The following is a 26,112-nucleotide window of genomic DNA, read 5'->3' on the forward strand; positions in this document are numbered from 1 at the left end:
AAAAAACGGGAGAAATAAAAAAAAAAGTATAAATGTAATTGCTATATTTTTATAACCGTTATGCTAAACTTTTCATATTTTAAGGATAATGGTTTACTTAAAGGGATATTTTGAGCACTAGAACAGACACTTTTCAGCCCAAAAATACAGAGCATTTGCAGGTTTTTGTACTGTTACATATATTGCATTGAAGTAAATTTGTAGACAGCAAAGGCAGTTTTGGATGCTCCCCCACTGTGTGAAACACAACAGTAGACCTGGTGGAGCATAAAACCATCAGACTAAGGCCACTAATTGGCATTACCATTTCTGTTTGAATTTATTTTAATAATCGTCAGTAAGAACATTCTTCTGTAAAATTCCAATGCATTTTTGCCTTAATTATATATTAAGGTTTATTTTCTGCACCAGCTAATTTTGTAAATCTGTCTTCCTGCACAAATTGCCATTAAAAAGAACATTACAATGACAATCACTAAAGAGCAGAAGACAAGAGCTGATCAAAGCTATTTGCTGAGTGGTTGCTATGGGCAACTGCACTGACTCACTTTAACACCTATCATCTGTTATAGTTGTAAGGGGGACTTAAGCAAGCCATACATTCAGCCACTCAAAGTTGACAGTTTATTGGCCCAAATATGGGGACAAAGCAATATCTGATTGGGGGTTGGTCAGATTTCTATTGAACTGGCTTGAAAATCCAGTTGATAGAGGACTGTTTCAAGCTATGGATAGAGTCCTTCCCTGGCAAGTCTGCTTTGGACCCTATTTGGCCTAACAAATCTGTGGCCAACAGATGTGTTGTCCATCTCTGAAGCTGTTTTGGCATGCTATACAGATTAGCGAGATAGGGTCTTGTGTAAGTGGTGGTGGCCGACTATCCCACTATCAGATGTAACTTAATTATTGCTCTGATGCTGTCTATTCTAATTAGTGGCACAATAGATCATTGCAGATAAAAAAGACTGTGTTCTCCATGGATTACTAGAATACCCGTTGCTTACAAGATCTCAGTACAATTTAACAAGTAATTGCCAGATACACAATGAATTAGAACAATCGCACACCCTTGTAGTGATCAGCCCGGTGCACAATATTAGAGGATCCGGCAACCTCACAATCTATCTGGGAAGAAGATGTCGGTACACAAAGTATTACTGTTGCAGGGAGCACCCTACTTGTTTATTGTGTGGAAATTAACAGTGTTATAAAATAGCCCATTGCATTAAAATATATTTTTTTTAAAAAACAAGAACTGCAAATGGCAATATTAAAAAGATACAGAGAGGGTTGTGTAGGGGTAGTATGCTATTCTGTATCTTTTTAATATTGCCATTTGCAGTTCCTTTTAAAAGTTGTAATGTAGTAACTTTTTATAAATGTTGCCAGATTGTCCTTAGTTTGGTTGTTACTTTTGTTTTTTTATTTATTTCATATGATATTTCTATTCTAGGTATCTTTTTCTGTTGCACGTAAGGATTTTTTTCACACTTTTATGGACTTAATTTTTTTGATGCTAAAAAATATGGACTATACAGTAAGTGGTTTTTAACACCTTGGACACTGAATATGTTCACTTTAGATGATTAATAATTTTTCTCTGTTTTTTTTTAAAAATATTATTATTATATTTTATAACACTGTTTATCATATATGCTAATTTATTAATTGATCACCCTATTTCTATTTCCTGCACTACAGTTTCCATGTGCTTGACAAAGGGGCGTGTCCCCGAAATGTTGCATTTCCACAAAATAAACAAGGGTGCTCCCTGCAACGGTAATGCCTTGTGTGCCGATATCTTCTTCCCAGATACACAATGAGCCAGTACCCAGAAGAAGTTATGGTCAGCTTGGGTGGCATTCCTCTGGTTATTAAAGGTGAATTACCTACCTATTGCCTAAATGTGAATTAAGTTTATATTGTTAGTATAAATAAATTTCTTTTTGCATCAATAGCCATCCAATAATCAGAAATAGTGCTCATTTGTGAAAGCACGTGCAAAATGAATGCAGATTGACACAGTTTATTAATGTACTTACATAGTCCTAGCAACTTGCATTGAGCGCCAATATACCTTGGTGACTTGCTTAAAATTGCACATATGGACACTAAGGACTTGAGCTAAGTGTATAAGATGCTAATGATATTATTGATGCCATGTGTATTGACACACAAATCTAAAACCACTAATCACTCAGAGCAGGCACTGATTTGCACCCATAGTTGCTCATTGTGTGTTAACTGCGCAGGCACTACTTAGCAGGTTCCCACAATTATGCTGAAATAATGGTGGAAATACTGCATTCTGGGTAAAAAAAAAACAATGACAATTAGCATAAAAAATACACACTTGTGACTTCCTTCATAAATGAGCCTTTATCTATCATGCAGAGCAACAACATAAATGAGCTGTAATTACTCTGATACATTGGCAGGAACGATTACTGTTCATTTATGTCTTATTTTATTATATAAAAATGTGTTAGCAGTATTTTTGTTATCTTAAAGAGCAGACAATGAGATCCAAAAATTTTGGTTACTACTGTCTATCCGAAGCTGAAGATGACTGCCGACTCAGCTATACTGCAAAGGAGAAGAAAACTGAGATGTTCCCTATGTTTGCTGTAGAGGTTAACATAATTAGTAGTTGCCACTTTATTGTCTGAAATAAAAAAAAATGCTGAGAAAAGTAATTATTGTATCTTTTATTAAATTATGAAATTGCATCTTTATAAATGCAACTATGTTACAAAAGACTGAAGTGCAGGCATTCAAGCAGAGTTCAAATCTGCCTTGACCCCTGCAGCCTGTTACATGCTAAAGTTTAATAAACCTAATTATCTATACCGTAATGACCAAAAATGAGTTTCGATTTTCTAGTTCAGCTATAAAAAAATACCAAAAACTGTTTATTTTGGTAATTAAAGCGACAAAAATGTTGTTCAGCACAAGTCCTATTCATTACATTCATGTTCAACAAAGGGCACACTGTTCCACACTGTCCCTTTAACATTAAATATCTAATGAAATGATATAGGTGTTGGATATATCACCTAGTATTGTGCCCAATAAAAGGCCTCCATGCAGAGAATAGCTTGGCCAGTTCCATGTTTGGAAATCACCCCACTGCTTGACTGTGGATCATGTGGATAATGGCATGACTTTGGCTGATCCCAACAGCACAAGTGATGGATGAATAAATTCCCCAGGCATGGATTTGCAGCGAATTTTCGAGTGTCGCTGCCCACTACTGTTTTTGCAAAAATTTGACAGTGAAAAATGCTTAAAAATGGGCTCTATGGGTGGCAACCTTCCCGTAATTTGAAGCTTTCTAGATGTACAACATTACATTTCAATTGTTAATAAGATCAATGACAATCTCCACTACAACAGCATTAAATTGTATTTCTACCAGATGTAAATATGCTTAACCAGGCGTGACAAATGAATGGAAAGTTGGCTACAGAAATGAACCTTAAGTTTGAAAGAGAAATCTGCCGGTGGGTACATTTGGAAATTCATGTTGTTTTGACAGTAATCACAGTTTGGAAAAACGAAATATATATATATATATATATATATAAGTATAATGGTGTGAGAAATCAGGTGTTGAGGGGTAAACTGTGCTCCCCCTAGGAATAAAACTGGTAGCTAAAAATCAATAATTGTAGGCTATGGATAGGCATAACGATTGCCTGACTATTACTCCCAGCCAAACCAATCTGAACTTTCCATTATAAATCCTCATTTAAAGAGGATTTCAGTAAATGCTCTTAAAATGTACCATAAATAGACGGTCATTGGGGTTTTACAGGATGCTGTAAGGCTATTCCTTTCTACAGCTCTTCAGTGGCTGCGAGAAAGAAAGCAATGGGGGAGGGGGTTTAAAATACATAATACACAAGTTCTGAATAAAGAAGAACTAAAAAGGTTATATTCCTCTTCCACTGCTGGAGTGATTTCAGTGTTAAAGTTACACAGAAGTAGGCGGAGTGAGAGACTGGAGTGGCAATTTTCCATACAGTGGAAAAGCAAATAAGGAAGGAACAGAGGCCAAATGAATTTATAATAAATACAAAGAGAGAGAAAGACATGATTGAGATCACACATATATATAAGAAAACTGTGCACCAATGTGGGAAGTGTGGAGCACATCTGTGACCAAGGAGAAGACTTTTTTTTCAGAAATCCAATGTGTAGTACATTCTGTAAAGAGTAAAGCTTTAGCAGGAAAGGGTATGTACATGTTGCACGCAGGAAGGACAGTGAGAGATCAAGTCGACTTCTCTAACAGATAAAAAAAACAGTAGTTTATTGTAAGGAACCATGATGTCTTACTGAATTCAGTACTGGACTAGACCATTACATTTCATTTATCATTTATTATTACAATACATTTATTTCAACATAAATTATTTGTATTATTCGTGAAGATTCTATAATTGTGAATTTTAATTTTTGCAGATAATGTAAAATGTAAAATGGTCGATCTGTCTTCCTCATGAACTAGGCGGCACTTACATCAAGGGGCAAATTTATCAAAGGTCGAGGGGAATTTTCGAATGAAAAAAATTCGAGTTATTTTTTGTGTACTTCAACTAGGGAATAGTCCAAATTTGTTTCGAATTTGAAAAAAATGCAAGAATTCTAATATCAAAATTTATCATGTACTGTCTCTTTAAAAATTCAACTTCGACCATTCACCATCTAAAATCAGCCGAATTGCTGTTTTAGCCTATATGGGACCTTCTAGAACTTATTTGGAGTCAATTGGTGGATGAATTTGATCGAATGCGCTATTCCTTCGATTCGAGCTATTTGGATTTGGCCGGATACGGACCTATTCGATCGAAAACGGACCTATTCAACCAAAACAAAACTTAGACTTAATTTCGGTTGATCTTTTTGAATTAAAATTTCGACGTTTTTTCAATTTGAAATTCGACCCTTGATAAATATGCCCCCAAAAGTCCCTTATACAGAAGACCTCAAACCTCAAGATTCAGTTAGGGGAATTGGTGGTTTTGGTGGGAGTTACAAAGAGTGGTAGTAAATGAATTGTTCTTCGACTTCAGCTTATTCTTCGACTTCTTCTTATTCTTAGCGCCCCCAATATCCTAAATGCTCCTCCTCCTACAGTTTTAGGGGTACAACTCTCCATATGTCTTTGTCCTATAGCGGAGCAGGTTGCTTGTGCTTTTCTATGGGAACCCGCCCTCCATCTTTTTTGGGTGGCAACCCCAATTTTTCCATTGACTTTGACGGGGAAGATTTTAAACTGCTGCCACTCTTACAACTTTAAAGCCACACCAACCAAACATATCACATAATCATGGGTTCACCATGAATGAAACAATGACATTTGTTGGACGCCCAAAAGTGGGCAATCAAATTTCACCCATTGCCTTTCAAAAGGTAAATTTAAATTGTTACCACTCTCACAGTTTTGAGGCCACACTCACCAAACTTAAATCAGTTATGGGGTGAATTTTAATGAAAAGTGATATTGGTTGGATACCCAAAAGTGGGAGGAGCCAACAGCAATAACTATGAATGGGGGAATTTAAATTGCTGCCAATTTTACAGCTTTGAGGCCACACTCACCAAACATGAATCACATAGTCATGGGATCAACCTGAATAATACGGTGCTATTGGTTGGATGACTAAAAGTGGGAGGAGCCAACAACAGCATTGACTGTGAATGGGGAAATTTCAATTGTAGCCACTCTTACAACCATATGAAAAGGCGATATTGTTGGATGTCCAAAAGTTGAAGGAGCCAACAGCATTAACTTTGAATGGGGAAATTTAAATTGCTATATAACTTTTACAGCTTTGACGCTATACTCAAACTTAGTCATGAGGTCAACCTGAATGAAAAGTTGATATTGGTTGGATGCCCAAAAGTAGGAGGATCTAACAACAGCAATAACTTTAAATGGGGAAATTTAAACTGCTCTCAATGTTAGAGCTTTGAGGCCACACTCACCAAACTTCAATCACATAGTTATGGAGTGAACGTTAATGAAAAATCGATATTGGTTGGATTCCCAAAAGTAGGAGGAGCCTACAAAAGCAATAACTTTGAAGAGGGAATTTTAAATTGCTGCCACTTTTACAGCTTTGAGGCCACACTCACCAACTTGAATCATATAGTCATGGGGTCAACCTGAATGAAAAGGTGGTATTGGTTGGATGCTAAGAATTGAGAATTGAGAATTGAGAGGAGCCAACAACAGCATTGACTGTGAATGGGAAAATTTAAATTGTAGCCACTCTTACAACTTTGAGGCCACACTCACCAAACTGGAATCACATAGTCATTGTCATGGCCGGCACCCGATACCAGAACAAATGCCAAGCACCCTGGTCTCGGCTTGGCTTCACCAGTAGTGTGACCACCGTTGGGCTTCGGGAGGAGCCCTCAGCTTACTTGGGTGCCACCTGGACTTAACGAGGGGTGCAAGGCGAGATGTTCTGGCTGGCGAAGGGGCACGGCTGTTAGCAAAGTCTTTAGGCCGAACGTCACGGTACAAATGGAGCAAGCGAGAGAATAGTCAGACAGGCTGGGTCGAGGCAGGCAGATAACAGGAATCGTCAGACGGGCAAGGGTCAAAACCGGGTAATCAAACAGAAGGGATCAGGCAGAAGAGTAGTCGAAATGCAGGCAAAGGTCAGAGTTCGGATATCAGAATAGTCAGGAACAGGCAGGGATCAAAAACCAGGAATCACAGATAAAGTTAACAAGAACAAACAGCACAAGGCTTCAGGAACCACTAGAATAACAATTCTATCACGGGCAATGACAAACTGTGGGAATGCCCCTACTTTCAAATTTTGCGCATGCGTCTTTAAATCCGGAACTGCGCATGCGCATGCGCACTAAGAGAAATCCAGAAGAGGAGCGGCGCGGCGGGCGTCCCCGCCGAGGGGGCAGCAGGCGTCCCTGCCGTCCCCCCACTAGACCTCCAGGGTGAGACTTCCTTACAGTCATGGGGTCAACCTCATGAAAAGGTGAAATTGGTTGGATGCCCCAATGTGGGTTGAGCTACCAACAGGCAATCAGATTTCACCCATTAAACATTAATGGGGGAATTTAACCTGTTGCCATTCACACAGTATTAACGCCAGGGTCCCCAAACTCTTCACAGTTGGTCACTAGCGGACTGCAGTTTTAGGTTTAAGTGAGTGGAGCCACCAACAGCCATTGATTGTAATGGGAAAATGTAAACTGCTGCCATTCTCACATGTTTCATGCCAGTGTCCCCAAACTTTTCACAGTTGGTCACTGGGAGACTAAAGTTACAAAAAAGTGAGTGGAGCCAACAACAGCCAATCAAATTTCATTCAATGAGTTCTCGTTTTTTTTTTCAAACCAACATGGCTTGTTCTTAAACTTTCTAGTTAGATCAGTGTTGTTAGTGGAGGACTGCAGGGCTCTGTCCTCGGCTCTTTGCTTTTTAACTTGTTTATTAATGACCTGGAGGAGGGCATTGAAAGTACTGTTTCTATTTTTATAATAAATTGTGCAAAACTGTTCCAACTAGATGGACTTATGTCTTTTTTCAACCCAAATTTCCTATGTAACTACAGTATATCCAGTCTGTTACAACTCCTAACTCCTAACTCACTAGATGGATATCTAGTGTAGATCAATAATAAGATGTAGCACAATAGATATTCCTGAATTGCAAATGGTTTGAATTTGGTTTGAAGTAATCTACATTGATTTAATATAAAAGATTAGTATGCTCATTCCTTAAATTTTATTTAATTTTGTGTCCCTCCATCTAGTTACCAGTGTCACTTATAGGCAATAGTGTGAATGCCACACACTATTTTCAGTGAAGCAGTATTCAGTTGTATGAAATTAAATCAATTGTGAAAAACTGGCTGTGCAAAAATTTGGGTACCGTTGTAATTTTGTTAATTTGAATGCATGTAACTGCTCAATACTGATTACTGGCAGCACCAAATTGGTTGCACTAGCTCGTTAAGCCTTGAACTACATAGGCAGGTGTGTGTCCAATCATGAGAAAAGGTATTTAAGGTGACCAATTGCAAGTTGTGCTTCTGTTTAACTCTCTTCTGAAGAGTGACAGCATGGGATCCTCAAAGCAACTCTCAAAAGATCTGAAAACAAAGATTGTTCAGTATCATGGTTTAGGGGAAGGCTACAAAAAGCTATCTCAGAGGCTTAAACGGTCAGTTTCAACTTTAAGGAATGTAATCAGGAAATGGAAGGCCACAGGCACAGTTGCTGTAAAACCCAGGTCTGTCAGGCCAAGAAAAATACAGGAGGGACATATGTGGAGGATTGTGAGAATGGTTACAGACAACCCAAAGATCACCTCCAAAGACCTGCAAGAACATCTTGCTGCAGATGGTGTATCTGTACATCGTACAATTCAGCAAAATTTTTAAAAAGAACATCTGTATGGCAGGGTGATGAGAAAGAAGCCCTTTCTGCACTCACGCCACAAACAGAGTCGCTTGTTGTATGCAAAAGCTCATTTAGACAAGTCACAGCCATTTTGGAACAAAGTAATTTGGACTGATGAGACAAAAATGTAGTTATTTGGTCATAACAAAAAGCAATTTGTATGGCAGAAGAAGAACACCGCATTCCAAGAAAAACACCTGCTACCTACTGTCAAATTTGGTGGAGGTTCCATCATGCTGTGGGGGTGCGTGGATAGATCAGGGACTGGGGCCCTTGTTAAAGTCGAGGGTCGGATGAATTCAACCCAATATCAACAAATTCTTCAGGATAATGTTCAAGCATCAGTCACAAAGTTGAAGTTACATAGGGGTTGGATATTCCAACAAGACAATGACCCTAAACACACTTCGAAATTTACAAAGGCATTTATGCAGAGGGAGAAGTACAATAAACTGAAATGGCCATCACAGTTCCCGACTTGAATATCATCAAAAAGCTATGGGATTTTTTGAAGCAGGATGTCCATGCTTGACAGCCATTAAATTTAACTGAACTGAAGAGATTTTTTATGGACGAATGGTCAAAAATACTGCCAGAATCCAGACACTCATCAAAGGCTATAGGAGGCATCTAGAGACTGTTACATTTGCAAAAGGAAACTCAACTAAGTATTGATGTAATATCTCTGTTGGGGTGCTCAGATTTTTGCACCTGTCTAATTTTGTTATGATTATGCAATTGCATATTTTCTGTTAATCCAATAAACTTTATGTCACTGCTGAAATACTACTGTTTCCATAAGCAGGCCTGGATTTACAAACCGGCAGCCCCTAGGCCCGCTCTGCTCTTCCCCCCCTCTCCCCTTCTGGTTTTGACTCCCCCTCCGATGTCCCCATCCCTTCCGGTTTGTCCACCTGTCAACTGTCCCCTCCCCTTGCAGGCGAAGTCCCGTTCCCCCTGCCAGGCGCTGTCCTCTCTCCTCCCCTTCCCCCGTCAGTCGCTGCCAGTCCCTTCTGCTTCTCCCTGCCAGACGCCCTCTCCTTTCTCTGTGTGGTGCGCTCAAGGCTTCTTAGTTGGGTAAAGCACTGGAGACGGATGTGCGTCTCCAGTGCTAATAGCTAATTTTGACGCGGCTTGGCAGCCGCCCTAGGCCTGGGCCGTTGTGGCCTCGCCACAAATCTGGGCCTGTCCATAAGGCATGTTATATATTAAAAGGAAGTTGCTACTTTGAAAGCTCAGCCAATGATAAACAAGTGATCTACTGTCACAATCAATATGGTCACTTGTTGCTAAGGTCACAGTTGGAATTATAGTATAGAAAGTGGCAAAAAGAGTTTGAAAACAGTTAAAAAACAAACAAAAGGATGTCATTTTGAGGCAGAAACAGAGTACAGTGACCTACTACATTGAAGGAAGACAACAGAGAGCAACAGAATGCAAATGTTCCAGTAAGGCTTATTCTATTAACTGCACACTGGTACAATCTACAATATGTTAGGCACAAGCTTTTTTTCTGCTGGTGGGTTCGCTGGTTTATATTTTTGCTGGTCACAAACCTATATGAAATGCACATAATAGGAGAATTGTTTGCATTTTCCTTACAATAACTAATATTAAAAGAATATTAATAAAAGAATATTAAAAGAATAGCATATATTTGAGAAAATATGTGAAAAACGAACTAACTGGAACATTTCAAATACCTGTTGAAGGTCACTGCATGATTTAAAATGCCACCCACCGTTTTCATCCATCGCATGTCATCAAGTGTGTTGCTTGCTCATTAAATGAGTCATAATGCGGTCACTGAGAAGGTGAGATTAAACTGCTTTGTGTTTTGACAGTTCCAGCAACTACGCTGCATAATACTGTAAAAGCTGCCACTGTAAGGTTCAGAAAAAATGTACATATAAAGCTTTGACTTGCCATACTGTGATGATCTCTCTATAATGAAATCAAATGAAATGTTAATGCCAAGACCAAAGCAGAATTTAATTCATAACGGAGTTAAGTATATTAGAGGCGTTCTATCACATCAATCAATTTATTGAAATACCTGATGTGTACTAATTATATTTTTCCATACAAAAGCGGCGACAGAAGTAGAAACCACACTTTTATTATTCTGTATTAATACATTAGTAATGTTGTAACACTGTACTTTATATAAAGGATGGGAGTCAGTTGAAACCAACCACTGACAGCAGTTGTAAAAAGATTGCAAGGTACGCATATAAATTGGATTGTGAACTCTTCACACTTTCACTACCTTCAATTTGAAGGTGTCACGAATTGATGACGTCGTACTAGCTTGTTTGGCGCAATTTCTCTCACTTTAAAAGTAGTAGTATTGTGTGGTGACTCACATGTTGATGACAGCCTAAGTAGAAGAGCGAAACGTTGAAATAAATCACTATTTTTTCCCCAACTCCTCTCTCTCACCTTCTCACACAATCACATTGAAGACTTCCACTTTCTCTGGAATTCTCTTCCATATTCTGGCCAACTTTCTCCCAGTGTCCCAGTGATTTCTTAAAACACATTTCTTTAGTGTATTTTACCCTAATCTATTTTAGCATTGCTTCAGCATGTACTAAATACAGGTATGGGACCTGTTATCCAGAATGCTCGGGACCTGGGGTTTTCGGGATAATGGATCTTTCCGTAATTTGGGTCTTCATGCCCTATGACTACTAGAAATTAATTTAAACATTAAATAAACCCAATAGGCTGGTTTTGCTTCCAATAAGGATTAATTATATCTTAGTTGGGATCAAGTACAAGCTGCTGTTTTATTATTACAGAGAAAAAGGAAATTGTTTTTAAAAATTTGGATTATTTGGATAATGGGAGACAGCCATAATGGGAGACAGCCATTCCGTAATTCGGAGCTTTCTGGATATCGGGTTTTCGGATAAGGGATCCTATACCTGTACTGCTAAATGCAATAGTCAATTCCACATCTCTCACCTTGCTGATTTCTCATCTTGCCCATTCTTACACCTTTTGTCTCAGTAAAAACATAAAAACCTTTTGGACTCTATACAATGCTGTGAAACATGTTGGTGGTTTATAAATACACAATAATAACACTGCATTGGGAGTAAAAAAACATTTGCACATGTGTTGCGAGTTTTGTTTTTCTGCAGAGCTATCAGAGCCTTTTGCTGGACAACCTCAGTGCCCTCATACTGGATTTAATTTGTTTGAATTAATTTGTGCAATATTTGCGGGTTTTTTTATCAAAGTCTGATTTTTTTCTGGCCGGTGTTTTAAAGGTGAAAAACCACAAAAAACTCGAATTTCTCATAATTTACTAAACCCCCAGGCTGCTAAAAGTCCAAATAACAAAATCTCAAACCTGCTGAGGTCATGTAGAAGCCAATTGGCGGATGTCTCTTTTAAAATTGGAAGATATCATGATCTGAGCTTGGTTTCCCACCATAATCTGAAGAATTTGTGGTTGAGTTTTCAGGCATCAAATTTTAAAAAAAATGGTATGATTCAAATTTTTTACCTGATATTATCAAGTTTATTCCCACAGATTTTTTTGAGTTAATTTATTGATAAATATGGTAAAACTGTGGATGGGAGTTTGGTCAAAGAAAAATATGAGAAATTTTTGGATTTTCGTAAATAACCACTGAAGTGTCTATAATCTCCTGATTTATCCAGTTAAAACAAGTGAAATAATGTTATAATGAGTATTTTACAGTTTTTGAGATAAAATCTCATGTGTTTACGAAGGTTACTAAAATTTTTAGATTGAAAGATCTTTTTCTGATCCAAATTACGGAAAGATCCATTATCCGGAAAAGCCCCAGGTCCCAAGCATTCTGGATAACAGGTCCCATACCTGTACTAGTACTGACTAGCTTATTCTTTTCTAAAGCTTCCTCATACGTATGCTATCAGCTGAACGCCAGTGCAGATAATAGCAAGGTACAGACGGATACTTCTTTCAGTAGCAATTACTTTTACAAATAACTTTAAAACCATTGAAAATCTAAAATAACTTCATAATTTAAAATTGCTTAGCGTTTCCATTGCATGAGACCACTTTGTATTTTGGGCATTTGCTGGCCAGTGAAATAATCTTTCAATAGAATTTTCCATAATATGGAGTATTTAGTATTACTGTATTTGTATGAGCATGAACTAAGACTGCTTAAAGTTTTAAACCACTGGCCAATGTTTCTCCAAATCCGAAAGATGAACTCATTCATGTTTACATTTCTATTGCATTATTGGAGGTCTCCAGGCAAACTTATCTTCTAATCGCTGGGAAAATGTGTCAGTCTGCATCTGTGATTGGCTGTTGAATAGTCAGTCATTGTACAATATTATTGCTGTGGTGCATGAACTGAGGCTCTGCCAATGTTCTTAGAGTCGAAAGTGAAAAGCAGATTGTGCTGCTTGTTTTCCTGTAGCAGATGGACTATTTGGCAAGTGCTAAGACATACAGATGAAGCCACTTGGATTTGTGAGATAAATGCGTCATGACTCAGGGTTAATTGAAGAAACTGCGTTATCTAAAGTCATCTTAACTCATTTAATGAGTTAACTCCTTTCCATTAGCATACCAAAGCACCATTGTGAACAATGGTGAATGCTTTAATTAGATGGGATGTTGTGACGCAGTTTTCTGTGTTAAATGAGATAAATGGGATATCTGTGTTTAGTTATTCTGTGTCAAACAGACAAACCAAAGTGGCTGCATCTGTAGCTATAAACGTATTGATAAAAAGACAAAAGTGGTATTTGTATTCCTATGAAAAAAAGGATTTGAGCAATAAAAACTTTCAATCTGCCTTCAGTGATGCTATTGTTGTGTGTGCTGTTGTATTCCTGGTACTTACTTATCTCATGCGGATGAAATGATGCACATTAGACTAGAGGAAAGTATACAGCAGTTTATTTATAAGAAATAAATATCATTTGAACAAAGGCATTCTGCTACAGTTCTGCTGCCAGTATTGAGTTTCAAAACTTGTGAAACAGTTTAGCAAAAATATAGATAGCATTATCTGCAGTTTCCATATTAATGAACAGGTCACTTATGCTTTCCCTAAAATGGCAAAATGGACATGAATGCAATCCATTAAATAACTGAGGAGCCATGATAATGCTGCCTTTGTATTTCCATTTCTCTATTTGTGCTTTTTATTAATCCTTTTCATTATAATACAAATTACATCTAGCAAAAATATATTTGGAACCCTGCCCCTGGCCACCATAGGGAGATAATCTGTAAAATGTGCATGCCAAAAAAGTATTTCTATTACTCTCATTCAGAGCTATTATCAAAATGGGTCAGATTATATCTGCCCAGATGGATTCAAATTGACTCTTTTGTATTCATGTTGAGATTTTGGAATAATCTCTTTTAGTACATGCTATCCATTTTATTATTAGAGCCGCAATATTTAGCATTAAGGGAAGGAACTGATGCTACGGAATCTAAGAGCATGATTAAATGGTTCTGTGAAAGAATAATTTAAGATGCAAAATTCCCTAGCACCCGGTTCTTTTTGATCAGCCCTTTGCAGCATTTTGCTTTGCACAGTCAGTGGCATGCACAGTAAAGATTATTAAATGATAATTATATTAAGTATCTTATTAGGCCCCGTTGTTACAGAAATAATGATGATTTAAATAGGCAGGACCGGTAAGATCGCATTTCATAAAGCAAGACCTTTGACAAATTTACCACACACAGAATTTCTGTAGTTGTATTCCTGACAAAGTGGCTGTTTGTAAAGAACACATGTCTGTGCCCACAGTTTTCGGATTGGCTCCGTGCCAGTCAAACCTGGCAAACCACATTCCTTCCAATATTTTTAAGGGATCCTGTCATGGGAAAAATTTATATTCAAAATGAATCAGTTAATAGTGCTGCTCCAGCAGAATTCTGCACTGAAATCCATTTCTCAAAAGAGCAAACAGATTTTTTTATATTCAATTTTGAAATCTGACATGGGGCTAGACATATTGTCAATTTCCCAGCTGCCCCTGGTCATGTGACTTGTGCCTGCACTTCAGGAGAGAAATGCTTTCTGGCAGGCTGCTGTTTTTCCTTCTCAATGTAACTGAATGTGTCTCAGTGGGACATGGGTTTTTACTATTGAGTGTTGTTCTTAGAGCTACCAGGCAGCTGTTATCTTGTGTTAGGGAGCTGTTATCTGGTTACCTTTATTGATGGGCGAATTTGCGCCGTTTCGCTTCGCCGAAAAATTCGCGAATTTCGCGCGAAATTCGCGAAACGGCGAAAAATTCGCGAAACGGCGCCGGCGTCTCGTTCTTGACGCCGGCGCCCGTTTTTTTTCCGACGCCGAAAAAAAATTTTGACGCCGGCGAATTTTTGCCGCGAATTTTTGCGGGCGTTTTGCGAATTTATTCGCTCGGCGCGAATCGGGCAAATTCGCCGCGAATTCGCGCCTGGCGAATAAATTCACCCATCACTAGTTACCTTCCCATTGTTCTGTTTTTAGGCTGCTGATGAAAGGGAGGAGGGTGATATCCCTCCAACTTGCAGTACAGCAGTAAAGAGTGATTGAAGTTTATCAGAGCACAAGTCACATGACTTGGAGTAGCTGGGAAATTGACAATATGTCTAGCCCCATGTCAGATTTTAAAATTGAATATAAAAAAAACTGTTTGCTCTTTTGAGAAATGGATTTCAGTGCAGAATTCTGCTGGAGCAGCACTATTAACTGATTCATTTTGAAAAAAAATTTTTTTCCCATGACAGTATCCCTTTAATTTCTTTAGGTTATATATCTATATTTTTGGACTATTGTTCCCTGACTCTGTTCTTAAAGATACTTCTGACCAGGATGTGTCTATTAAACCTCAAGAGTGTTATGTGCAAAGTCCACAAAATGATGCAAAAGTGAGTATGTACTGTTGGCATTCATAAATGGATGATACTTGTGCCAATGCACATTTCTTCAATAACCTGCTCTGATGCATTACATGTAAGTGCACACATTGATGTAAGGGGACCTTGAAACCTGAAACCTGAATCCGTCAATAATTTCAGGGTTCCCTTGGTGGGTTGCATATAGCCGGCAAGTAAATCCTTATGGTTTGGATTTGGTTTGGCAGATTTGCTCAGGCAAATATTTGTTACTCTGCAAATTCACTAAAGTGCGAATTTTACATAATGTTACCTTTTTCGCCAGAGTTTCCTTTGCCAGCTTAGATCTGGCGAACTGATAAGTTGAAGTTACTTCCTCCTCAATCAATGTCAGTGACATCATATCCTGTATGCCAAAAATGTATTCAAATTGTAAAAAATGCTGTTTCATATTTTAAAGCGGGATTGTCTTTAAAAGTTGTAACTATTGCAAATTTTTGTTTTAACCTCTTTTTACCATTTGAGGGGCATGTCACATTTGTTTTAGGGTGGGCTCATGTCTAGGGCATTAGAGCAGTGATCCCCAACCAGTAGATTGTGAGCAACATGTTGCTCTCCAACCCTTTGGATGTTGCTCCCAGTGGCCTCAAAGCAGGAGCTTATTTATGAATTCCAGGCTTGGAGACAAGTTTTGGTTGTATAAAAACCAGGTGCACTGCCAAACAGAGCCTCAATGTAGGTTGACAATCCAAATAGGGGCTAAAAATGGCCAATCACAGCTCTTATTTGGCACCCCAGGTACTTTTTTCATGCTAGTGTTGCTCCCCAACTCCTTTTTCTTCAGAATGTTGCTCACGGGCTCAAAAGGTTGGGGATCCCTGCATTAGAGGATCTCTTTTGTCTTTATTTTACTTCCTTGGACATTTTTAATAATTAGTAGGCACTTCAAGCATTTGCACCAACATCTCTTATAAAGACATGTATATGATCTATATGTACACGCCCTATTCAAATTGACCTCATTGCAAGTGTACTAACGAAGTTTTGCTAGACAGAAACGAATGTTAGTGATAGTTCACTATGAAATGCTTGCACTGTTGAATTAAACTTTGCCAGCATTCGGCTTCTGAGATGCAACTTCGCATTTTAGTGAATTAGCGCAGTGATAGCGAAATTGCGCCTGGCGAAGTGGCGCAAAGTGTGGCAAAGCCTTTGCAGGCAAAAATTCACCCTTTAGTAAATTTGCCCCTATTTTTCCAAAGCAAACCTATATTACGATAATTTGGTGCTACATCAAAGCCCAGAATTCTATGACAGCTATCATTTGACATAGATTTCTAGTACTTGTAGTAGAGTCTGTATCTGTATGGACTGCATTATTATGTTACATTTGACAAAGATTTCTGTAACATCCAATACAACACAATAATATTAAGTTTTAAATTACAAATGAGATTTCTTTAATTTATGTCAGTTTTTGTTTTTGTGTCTATTAACAGAACAGTTTATAATTAAATTAATATTTAAAGTAATACAAGAATCAAGATTATATAGTCCATCAAATATACATTTAAAAAATACAACAAAAACATAAAAAGCAACAACAAACTGATGAAGGGGAGCAGTGCAGAGTTCCAATGTTAATAGGATTTGTAATATGGCTTAGCTAAATATATTTTACTGACTATTAAAATATATCTGACCATATAAAAGCACTAAATAAATATTTCCCAAATGTGTCCCTATTGCATTTTAATAGGAACAGATAAAAATAATCAGTTTTGTAAAAACAGTGTTCTTCTTTTTTCTATACAGCTACATATATCTATATATATGTGTGAAAAACATTTTTATAACAGCATAAATTACTGTAACAGCTGCAGACTTGTCTGTGTTTTTTTCAGCATTAATAGGTTTTAGCTCTTTATTTTAACATATACACATATATTAGCCTAATATAATAATGAGACTCCAATAAGGATTCAAGTACTTAGGTAGTAGTGTTCAAAAGACCTCTTCTCCCTCAAACGCCTAAGGCTCTGCAACTTCACATTGATCATTTTCAGTTGGAGTAGATATTTTTTCCAAGAGTCTTGATGATGTTGGTCTTGGAAGTGGATTTTCAGCCTGTATGACAACACAATAAACAGGACATTAAAGTATTAAATAGCAAAATGAGCTGTGAGCAAAGCCATGTTAGCAGCAACAGCAAATTTTCAGTAAAGGTGACCAAAAACCTCTGATACTGTGTATTACAGCAAATATACATGTGATCTAAACTGCATCTAAACTGTACTTGGGTAACAATCAACCTACATGTGAAATTATGGGTCTGGTTTAGAAACACAATGAAAGGCTGTGGGAGAGGATAAGGAGCTAGTCAAGTCTAAAACTGCAAACGGAACCAATAAAGGAAAATGAAGCAGTGACAAATATGTACAAGTTCTCATTGAAATACATATAAGACAGTTTGGTACTAAAGGTAAATTATGACCATTGCAGTGATTTTAAGAGTAAGATTTGGGATATCTTTCTCATGGCCCTAACTGTAACTGTATCAGTACAGATTACTCCATTCATTTACTCCATCCTCTTTATAGATGATATATAGATGATATAGATGATATCCAAAACCAAAAATGTTCAAAAGCTGTTTATAAGTCACACCCAGCCCATAGTTCAATTCACCAGTTGTATCCGGGTTTTCCTAGATTAGCTTTGCGTCATGTTATGGTTACTGGGGTAGAGTTACGTAAGGGATAATGTGGTAAGCAGCATTACAACAAAATTATATTAATTGGATGGTTCACCTTTAAGTCAACTTTTAGTATGTTACAAAATGGCTAATTCTAAGAAACCTTTCAATTGCTCTTAATTTTTTCTTTTGTATAGTATTCAGATTGCTTTCTATTTCTGACTCTTTCCAGCTTTCAAATGGGGATCACTGACCCCATCTAGACAATAAATGCATGGTAGCTAGGGTAATTTGGATCCTAGCAACCAAATTACTGAAATTTCACTGGAGAGCCGCTGAATAAAACTATAAATAACTCAAAGCACTAATACTAAAAATGAAAGCCAACTTCAAATTGTCTCAGAATATCACTATGTACTGTATATCATACTAAAATGTAATTTTAAGGTGAACAACCCATTTAAGTGCAATATAATCTGTATTGCCTTAAGGATAACCCTTATATGATTTTTTAGGCTAACATGGTTTGTTGGAGGGGGGACACCACAACAGGCAGGTGATGTGGTTATCTACATTTCACATCCCTTTGTTCTTGCCCATTTGAGTTTTTAATGTTGTTTATGTCTAATGTCAAAGCTCAAGCCATTAAAACAAAATTATAACTCTAACTGTCACCCAGCAAACCACTAAATGTGCCTCAATTCATAAAAGAGGGCAGGCACTGTGGTTGTCAGTAACTGTAAGAAGTATGGCAAACACTAGACACCTTATCAGCTCACCCAGACAGTATAAATGAGATGTCTTTATATTGGGCACAATATATTTATGATATAAAAACACATACATTAAATAAACCTTCTTCACACATAAATAGTAAAGAGGGAAAAGTAGATTATTTAAAATATCCAGTTTCATAAAGAATAATGCTGAAATATAATGAATTTCTAAACTTTCTCTAGATTGTTTTACCTGCCTTTTTATCATGTGCATCAGAACCTTCTTCCCTTTCTTCAAGTTCACCATTAATGTGCCCCACTGCATCAACTTCTTCATCTTCTAGAGACTGTGAATGTTGTGGATCTCCTTCCTGAGTTTCAGTATCTCCAACATTAACCTCATCTTCTGACTCCTTGCTCATATTCCCATGATTCGTTGTTACTTCATTACTTACCATGCTATGATCTTCAACTTCATCTGTTTCTTCTCCATGGACCTCATTCTCTATGGTATGGTTTTGTTCACCCTCATCATCATCATTATCATTGTTTTCTTCTTCAACTTCTGCATCTTCATCACAATGGTCACCAATTTCACTGCCTTCATTGTCTTCACTTGGTTTTTCTTCCTCTTCCACAGTTTCTGCCACTCTCTGGGGGCACAAATACAAATAAAAAAGTCCTGATCACAAGAAAAGGTAATGCAAAATATGGGTTATGTGCTTACAAATAGATGGAATGGTGTACATAATTTTATTTGGCATACCATATTTTTAGAAAAATAAAATGAGGGTGTTAGAAATTGCAATTTTTGTTTTTGATATTATTATATATATTATTTTATATTATATATGTGTGTGGTCATGGCATTTGTGTTTTACCCAGAGTATTGTGTACCTAACAAGAAAGTAGTTGTCCAAGAAATTTACATTTTAAGTTACACAGAAACTCAAATTAAGTCCTATGTCTGCAGTGGGGACCATAAATCGAATTACTGTATGAGAGAAAACCCACCCAACAGGATAAGGACAAGCTGGGGTGTTTACCTCACCATCTTACCAGTTGGGGGGTGAGCTGTGGGGGCAGTTTATGTGGAGTGGCATAAAAATAAACACTGGAAGGAAGTGAGGGAGACCTGGGGGGAGGAAAGATGAAGACAGAAGCAGCCAGTGAGCAAGATGGGGGAAGGATTTAATATATTCTGCTAATAATTTCAAAGGTGCAGCAGTTGCCCAAGATTAGTATTTAAAAAAATATTTTAGTAAGATAAAATCCAGTCTCCAACGGTGGCCCTAAAAGATGATATTTACAAAGCATTATAGGGAGAGCAAATGGCACCTAATATATTGAATGACCATTAGAACATAGAGAATGTGAAAAAACAGTAGCTAATTTCATTAAACTTTTCTTCTGACATCTTCTAAAAGAAGTAGAAAAATAATTATAATACAAAATTTCATTTGAACAATTACCATAAATTGAAAATAAATGGAGCTTCCTTTTGGCTAATTATCCCTAACAAAGACACACTAAGCACTCAACAAAGATAAAGATTTCCGAAGCAGGTTAAGCTATTAGAAGTGATTTACAGTAGGTTCCCTGCCAGCACTGGATGAAATACAGTAATACTTTAATATAACAATGTACAATTGGTGCCTGATGCAAATTTATGCCTAAGGTCCATTATCTTTGCTGCCACTATGCAAACTATTTAGCAACCAGCCCTAAATAATGGTTTAGGGCACAGCCTGTGCATAAATGTGCAATAAACTTCTATATTATGCACATGCAACTATTCATTTGACAGCACATCCAACAGGTTAAAGCTAAACATATACTGAGGAGCAAAGTTTTAAGGGTAGAACTACACAAGCGATTTTACCTGCTATAGTATCCATTCCGATGCGTTGAGATGAATCCCGCGAATCTAAGATAAGTAATAGGAATGTCGGACATTGAATGCTGCATGTTGCGTCTTCATCCAACAGTCGTGTTGTGTCGGATGCACGCAGCATCAACATCCGACATTCCTATTACCAACCTTAGATTCGTCACATCCGATGTGACGCCGGCAATTCATCTCAGCGCATTGTAACGGACGCTATAGCAGGTAAAATCGCGTGTGTAGTTCTACCCTAAATCTTGAAAAGCTACTGCACAATGTACTTTAAAACCACAAAACCAGGCTTCAGAAATAACAGTGAGTGAGATACTGTATGGGTTCTGGCACATTTTTAATATAAATGGGGAAATCTTTTGACAGAGGAAGTAAGCACTCAGAAATAAGCTTAACGACTCAAGTATTCCATCATACATGGAGATGCTCCCCAAATGGTTAATAAAGTTCTGTATGTGGCACAGTCTTGCGTGTTAACTGTAGCGCTACCCAGAGTTTAGTAACTTGCCACTACATTTTCTGTATGCCAGTTATTTACCAAACTTCACTTTGACAAAGGAATGCTAACTCCTGCATGTCAATACCTGATGTGTTGTTTATATGCATAATCTGATGCCCATGCACATCCTTCTTCATGTATATTATTGTTGTGATGGCTTATGTACATTGCCTATAATTAGACATCAAGCTTGATGCTTCTTGCTTTTCCCCTTATTTTCATTCTGCCCCAATTATACCTATTGATGGTACTATCTTTTCTCTAACTCCTTAACTGCCTCATCTTCAGCTCTAACACTGCTATTACTCACAACGTCATATTGCTATATTTTTACCTACTTGGCTAAACATGTGCAAAATGGTTTACAGGGTTCGGCTAATAACTCTGCTTTGTTCTAATACAGAGCTGTCAAAATTGAGGTCCCTGTTCCAAATGTTGTTCTTTGAGAAATGTTATTTGGATAGCACTATCTTACCTACATTGCCATCTTTCAGTTCTGCCTTCTAGATTCTAGTTATGCTGTGTCTACAATCTTTGGCTGTTAAAATTATTCTATGCCTACATCTTGCAGACTTTTAGCCACTGTCAGGTGAGCTTAAATGGGCTTACAACTAACAAATTCATGGAGTTCATCGATGCCTAAAAACCTACAGATTACCATCAATGCTTCACACTCTAATTGCATTGTCCCTTTTAAAAGGTTTTCTTAAATAAATTGTTTCTTAGATTGGAAAATTGTGCCCAACTTCAATTGTGTCTTTTCCATGAAGATTTGCTCTTCACTTGGCACTGATGGACTGGGTGACACTTGCTTACATAAAAATCATCTCACAGATCATATCCTGCAGCGAGTGTACACATTAATGAGCTGATTAAGACTACATCATAACCTGGTCATGATGTAAAATATAGCTAGAACAAAAATAACTACTGTATGTTTTCTATCCTTCGCTAAACAAAACCTTGTTTTTACCTGTGAATCTTAGAATAATTTTGGATGTCACAACCCTGACCCCTTCGCCATTTTGAGTATGACTGTATGCAGCAGTCAAATGAGCCACTTTTCATTTGGTGCAGGGTTAAGACACAGGAAAATAATCTTGTCTATTAAGCAACAGAATATACTGGTGTTTAATAGAAGACCTCTCACGATAGTGGACCAGTGTGGCTGCAAAATAGATTGAAAGAAAACATTCCTGTTGCTGGAAAAAATACAGAGCAGGAGGTATACTCATTTTGCTCCCTGTAGCAGAATCAGAAGTAGCCCACCTAAATGTTAATCAAAATAATACAAATAGGAACTTTGCACCCTCTTACTGAAACTTAAAAAGATATACACAAGTCTATAACTGAAAGATAAGATCTGATACAAAGGACCAGAACAAACTTCCTTTTTTCGACTCACACATATTTATGTATAAACAGTACCCTTGTAGGGTATGAGGGTTGTTGTTAGTGGAGTAAGCTACTGGGCAGAGTGATGGGTGGAGGTTACATGACAAGTGTGTGGTGGGTACATAACAGCAGGGGGCTTGTCTTGGACACCTTTACCTTTTGGCCTGGCTCTGTCCAACACCACAATTTCTTGCTCACTCCACCAAGAGTGGTCAGCTAATTACAGTATAAAGAAAACTAAGAATCTTGAGCATAACAGAGGTATACCCTTTCTTATCTGGAACAATTCCAGGGTTTGGAATTCAGACTTTATATCTCCTTGATTTTCAACTTTGTTTATAGAATACATTTATTGAGTTTTCAAAGATTTACTTTGGAAATAAGCAAAAAAGAATTAAAAAATAAAAAAATTCTTACAGTTTGGTGACAATTATATTAGAAAGACATTACTGTTCACCATAGTAGTCCAAATAGGTATTACTCCATACATTGGGTCATATAAACTTTGAATAAGTAGTCTAACATTAGTTCTCTGTTTAGTTGTTATCATGCAGGTCGTTCCGGATAGAGCTTATTCTATTTATCTGGTGGCTCGTGGGGACGATTTCACTGTATAATCATTTGATTGATTAGATTGTTGCCTATGTTCAGCGCTGGATTCGCTGGGTGGGCGCCCCTAGGCCGTGCGCTCCGTACGGTCCTAGCGCCCGCCCGCACTACCACACGCTGGTGCAAAAGCGCCAGCGTGCGAGCGCCGGAGCACTGGGGTGCACAGGCTCCCCACAGAGCGGCTGGGCAGCATGCCACCCCCAAAAATGTGCTACCCTAGGCCCGGGCCTATGTGGCCTCACCACAAACCCGGGCCTGCCTATGTTGTTCTGCTTAACAAACTATTGGATCATTCCCATGTCGTATCATGTGGTGTGCCTAAACATGTAGCTCATAAGATGTTTACTAGTTGGGGGAAGTAACTATATTGCATCAAGTAAATTTTTTTGCTTGTTAAGCTTTATGAAGCATTGTTTACAACCAATCCATATGGAAAAAGATGATGTAGTTTTTGTTTGGCAAGTTACAATGGTGGAGAGGAAGTATCAAGCCAAAGATGCAGTATTGCTTTCCTGGCTGCCACTGCTAGCCATTCTGCTAAGCCACTCTTTGATTTGGTTAAATGGGCATCCTGAAAGACCATGCTAAAATTGCCCATATAATCGTGGGTTGTAATGATTTGCCAGTTATTGTTTCCCAGTATGCGCTAACTTCTTTCCAAAAATCTTCGGAGACAGCAAAGACATGGAACTTAATCAACTTGTGGATTGATTTTAAACAGTTGTCTGATGGTAGATTATCCATATTGTGACATCTAAGTGGTGCCAAGTAAGAATTGTGTAATACTGGTATAAGAACTGTTTTATTTATTGAATTTTTATTATTTTTCAGGTTACAAATAGAAAAGAACAAAGATCACTATACACAATGATTAAAAGAAAATAGGGGAAAAAAAAGAGAACTGTATGAGAACTGTTATCCAGAATGCTTGGGACCTGGGGTTTTCCTGATCTTCATACCTTAAGCCTACTAGAAAATCATGTAAACAGAATAGACTGGTTTTGCTTCCAATAAAGAATAAGAATAAGTATATTTTAGTTTGGATCAAGTATAAGTTACTGTTTAATTATTACAAAGAAAAAGGAAACATCTGGATTATTTGATTATAATTGAGTCTATGGGAGACAGCCTTTCTTAAATTCGGAGCTTTCTGGATAACGGGTTTCCGAATAAAGGATCCCATACCTGTCATCTCCTGGTATTTGCTGGCATGTAGAATTTGCATGATGCATGTATGGTATTGCAAAAATGTTATTGATGTTCGTGTTTGTGATAACGGAGGTTAATAAGCTGAGACCAAAGAGTGTTGAGTAAATGCTTTACAGGTATGGGATAGCAGGTTTCTTAGTTATGAGATCCTATACCTATACCATTATGGCTCGTCCTGTCTACTGGCTTTTTACCAGTAAACAGGACCCCAGCAAATACAAATATAGCCAAAATAAACCCGAGCAAAATCATTAAATACATTTATTTGAATAAACTACTATGTTTTTACATGTGTACAGCCTCAGTTCTGGGTTTGGCATAAATAAGCAATGTTAGGGCACAATGTGAAATCCTTCTTTAGAGAAAATATTTTCTTGCAAGCATATCTATATTTGTAGAGAAATTCTCAAAGGCCCAGTAGTGCCAAAATCAGAATGACATGCATTTATACAGACTGTTTGCATAGTCTGCCTTTACCATGCATACATTCTAGAAAGCATATTATAAAAGTACTTTGACTTTGTGGGGCCCTTTTACCCTAGTCATAAATATGTACTATGCCACTAATGTTCCACTGAAACCAATGCACCTGAAACCCTGAGATGGTTTTGTTTATGAAAGCAATCAAGGATGTTTCCAAACACCTATGCAAACACACTGCAATATAACCAGGAATCCATGTCAAACAAAACTTTTTCATCAACTTGATGTGAATTAAAAAGTTAATGTTTAGATTCTGATTCCCATGGTGTTTCGGGTCTTGGTATGAAACAACTACTCATGTACCGTTAGGAATCAAAATTGTTTAAGGTTCTTTGCAACACTCTCTAGTCAAAAAAGCTGATTTATATTAGCTCAGAGATTACAGATTGTCAGCTCAGATTTGAAATCCAGAAAGCTGTTATAATGCTATTTCCCACTGTGTCCTAAGCCCTTCACTTGTTTTTTTTGTTTTTTATATAAAGAGAAAACGTACCTTATACTAGTTATTAACTAAGTTAGACTACTATACCATGCCATGTTTCTGGCAAGAAATAACATTTTTAATGTTTCATTTTTATTTATTAGCCTTAAGGCAGGGGTGTCCAACCCATGGCCCGCATACGGGATAAAGTTTGATGGGGCCCAGCTTGAAACGCTCGGTTGCAGACTTTGTACTTCAGAGAATCAAAGCAAATAGCGATCCCTAACCTCCCTCTTACTTGCGGGCATCCAGCGCTTCTCAATGCACGGTGCTGCATACGCTGAAGGAATAGGCGCATCCAGATGTCGATGTCACCACCGCCACGTCACGTTCTATGAGCAGCAGACAGAGGAGGAGAGCTGGGCTGGCGCGTTAGTGTTGCGCGCAATGAAGAGAACTGGAGCTGCAGAAAACCGTAGGAATGCTGGCCTTATTCTGATGCATCCTGGCTCCTGCTGGCATAGGTACAGATCTGTGGCAATTTTTATGGCTGGCTGCTGGCACAGATTTGGGGACACTTTTTTATGGCTGCACAGGTACAGATTTGGAAGCAATTTTTATGGCTGCACAGATAGAGATTGGGGGCAATTTTTATGGCTGGCACAGTTACAGATTTGGGGGCAATGTTTATGGCTGGCACAGGTACAGATTTGGGGGCTATAGTTATGGCTGGCTGCTGGCACAGTTGTGTTGTCATTGTGTTTTTTGTACCACCTCAGTCTGTTGTCTTGTTAGGATTAGGCTTACTATACCAGGTTGTAACAATGTGGTGACCTAGGGAGGAGGGGGACTGCCCATTGGCCAATTAGTAATCAATCCAG

The 26,112-nt window shown here is 37.8% G+C and overlaps 1 protein-coding gene across 3 annotated transcripts in view; it reads right to left on the minus strand.

Annotated features, from left to right (window-relative positions):
* Positions 1 to 16,280: 16,280 nt before the first annotated feature.
* The window catches only part of dcdc2.S (doublecortin domain containing 2 S homeolog), an 84,768-nt gene continuing 74,936 nt past the window's right edge, over positions 16,281 to 26,112 (minus strand). For 2 of the 3 annotated variants that reach the window (XM_018269520.2, XM_041567761.1), the window contains exons 10-11: positions 18,972 to 19,371; positions 16,281 to 17,434 (exon numbers count right to left, since the gene is read on the minus strand). In XM_018269520.2, the coding sequence (XP_018125009.1) occupies positions 17,430 to 17,434; positions 18,972 to 19,371 (405 nt within the window). In that variant the 3' untranslated portion in view covers positions 16,281 to 17,429. The remainder of the gene's footprint in view (positions 17,435 to 18,971; positions 19,372 to 26,112) is intronic. The other variant, XM_018269521.2, reaches the window with a different exon arrangement.

This window comes from Xenopus laevis, chromosome 6S (assembly GCF_017654675.1).
Source record: "Xenopus laevis strain J_2021 chromosome 6S, Xenopus_laevis_v10.1, whole genome shotgun sequence".
Lineage (NCBI taxonomy): Eukaryota > Metazoa > Chordata > Amphibia > Anura > Pipidae > Xenopus > Xenopus laevis.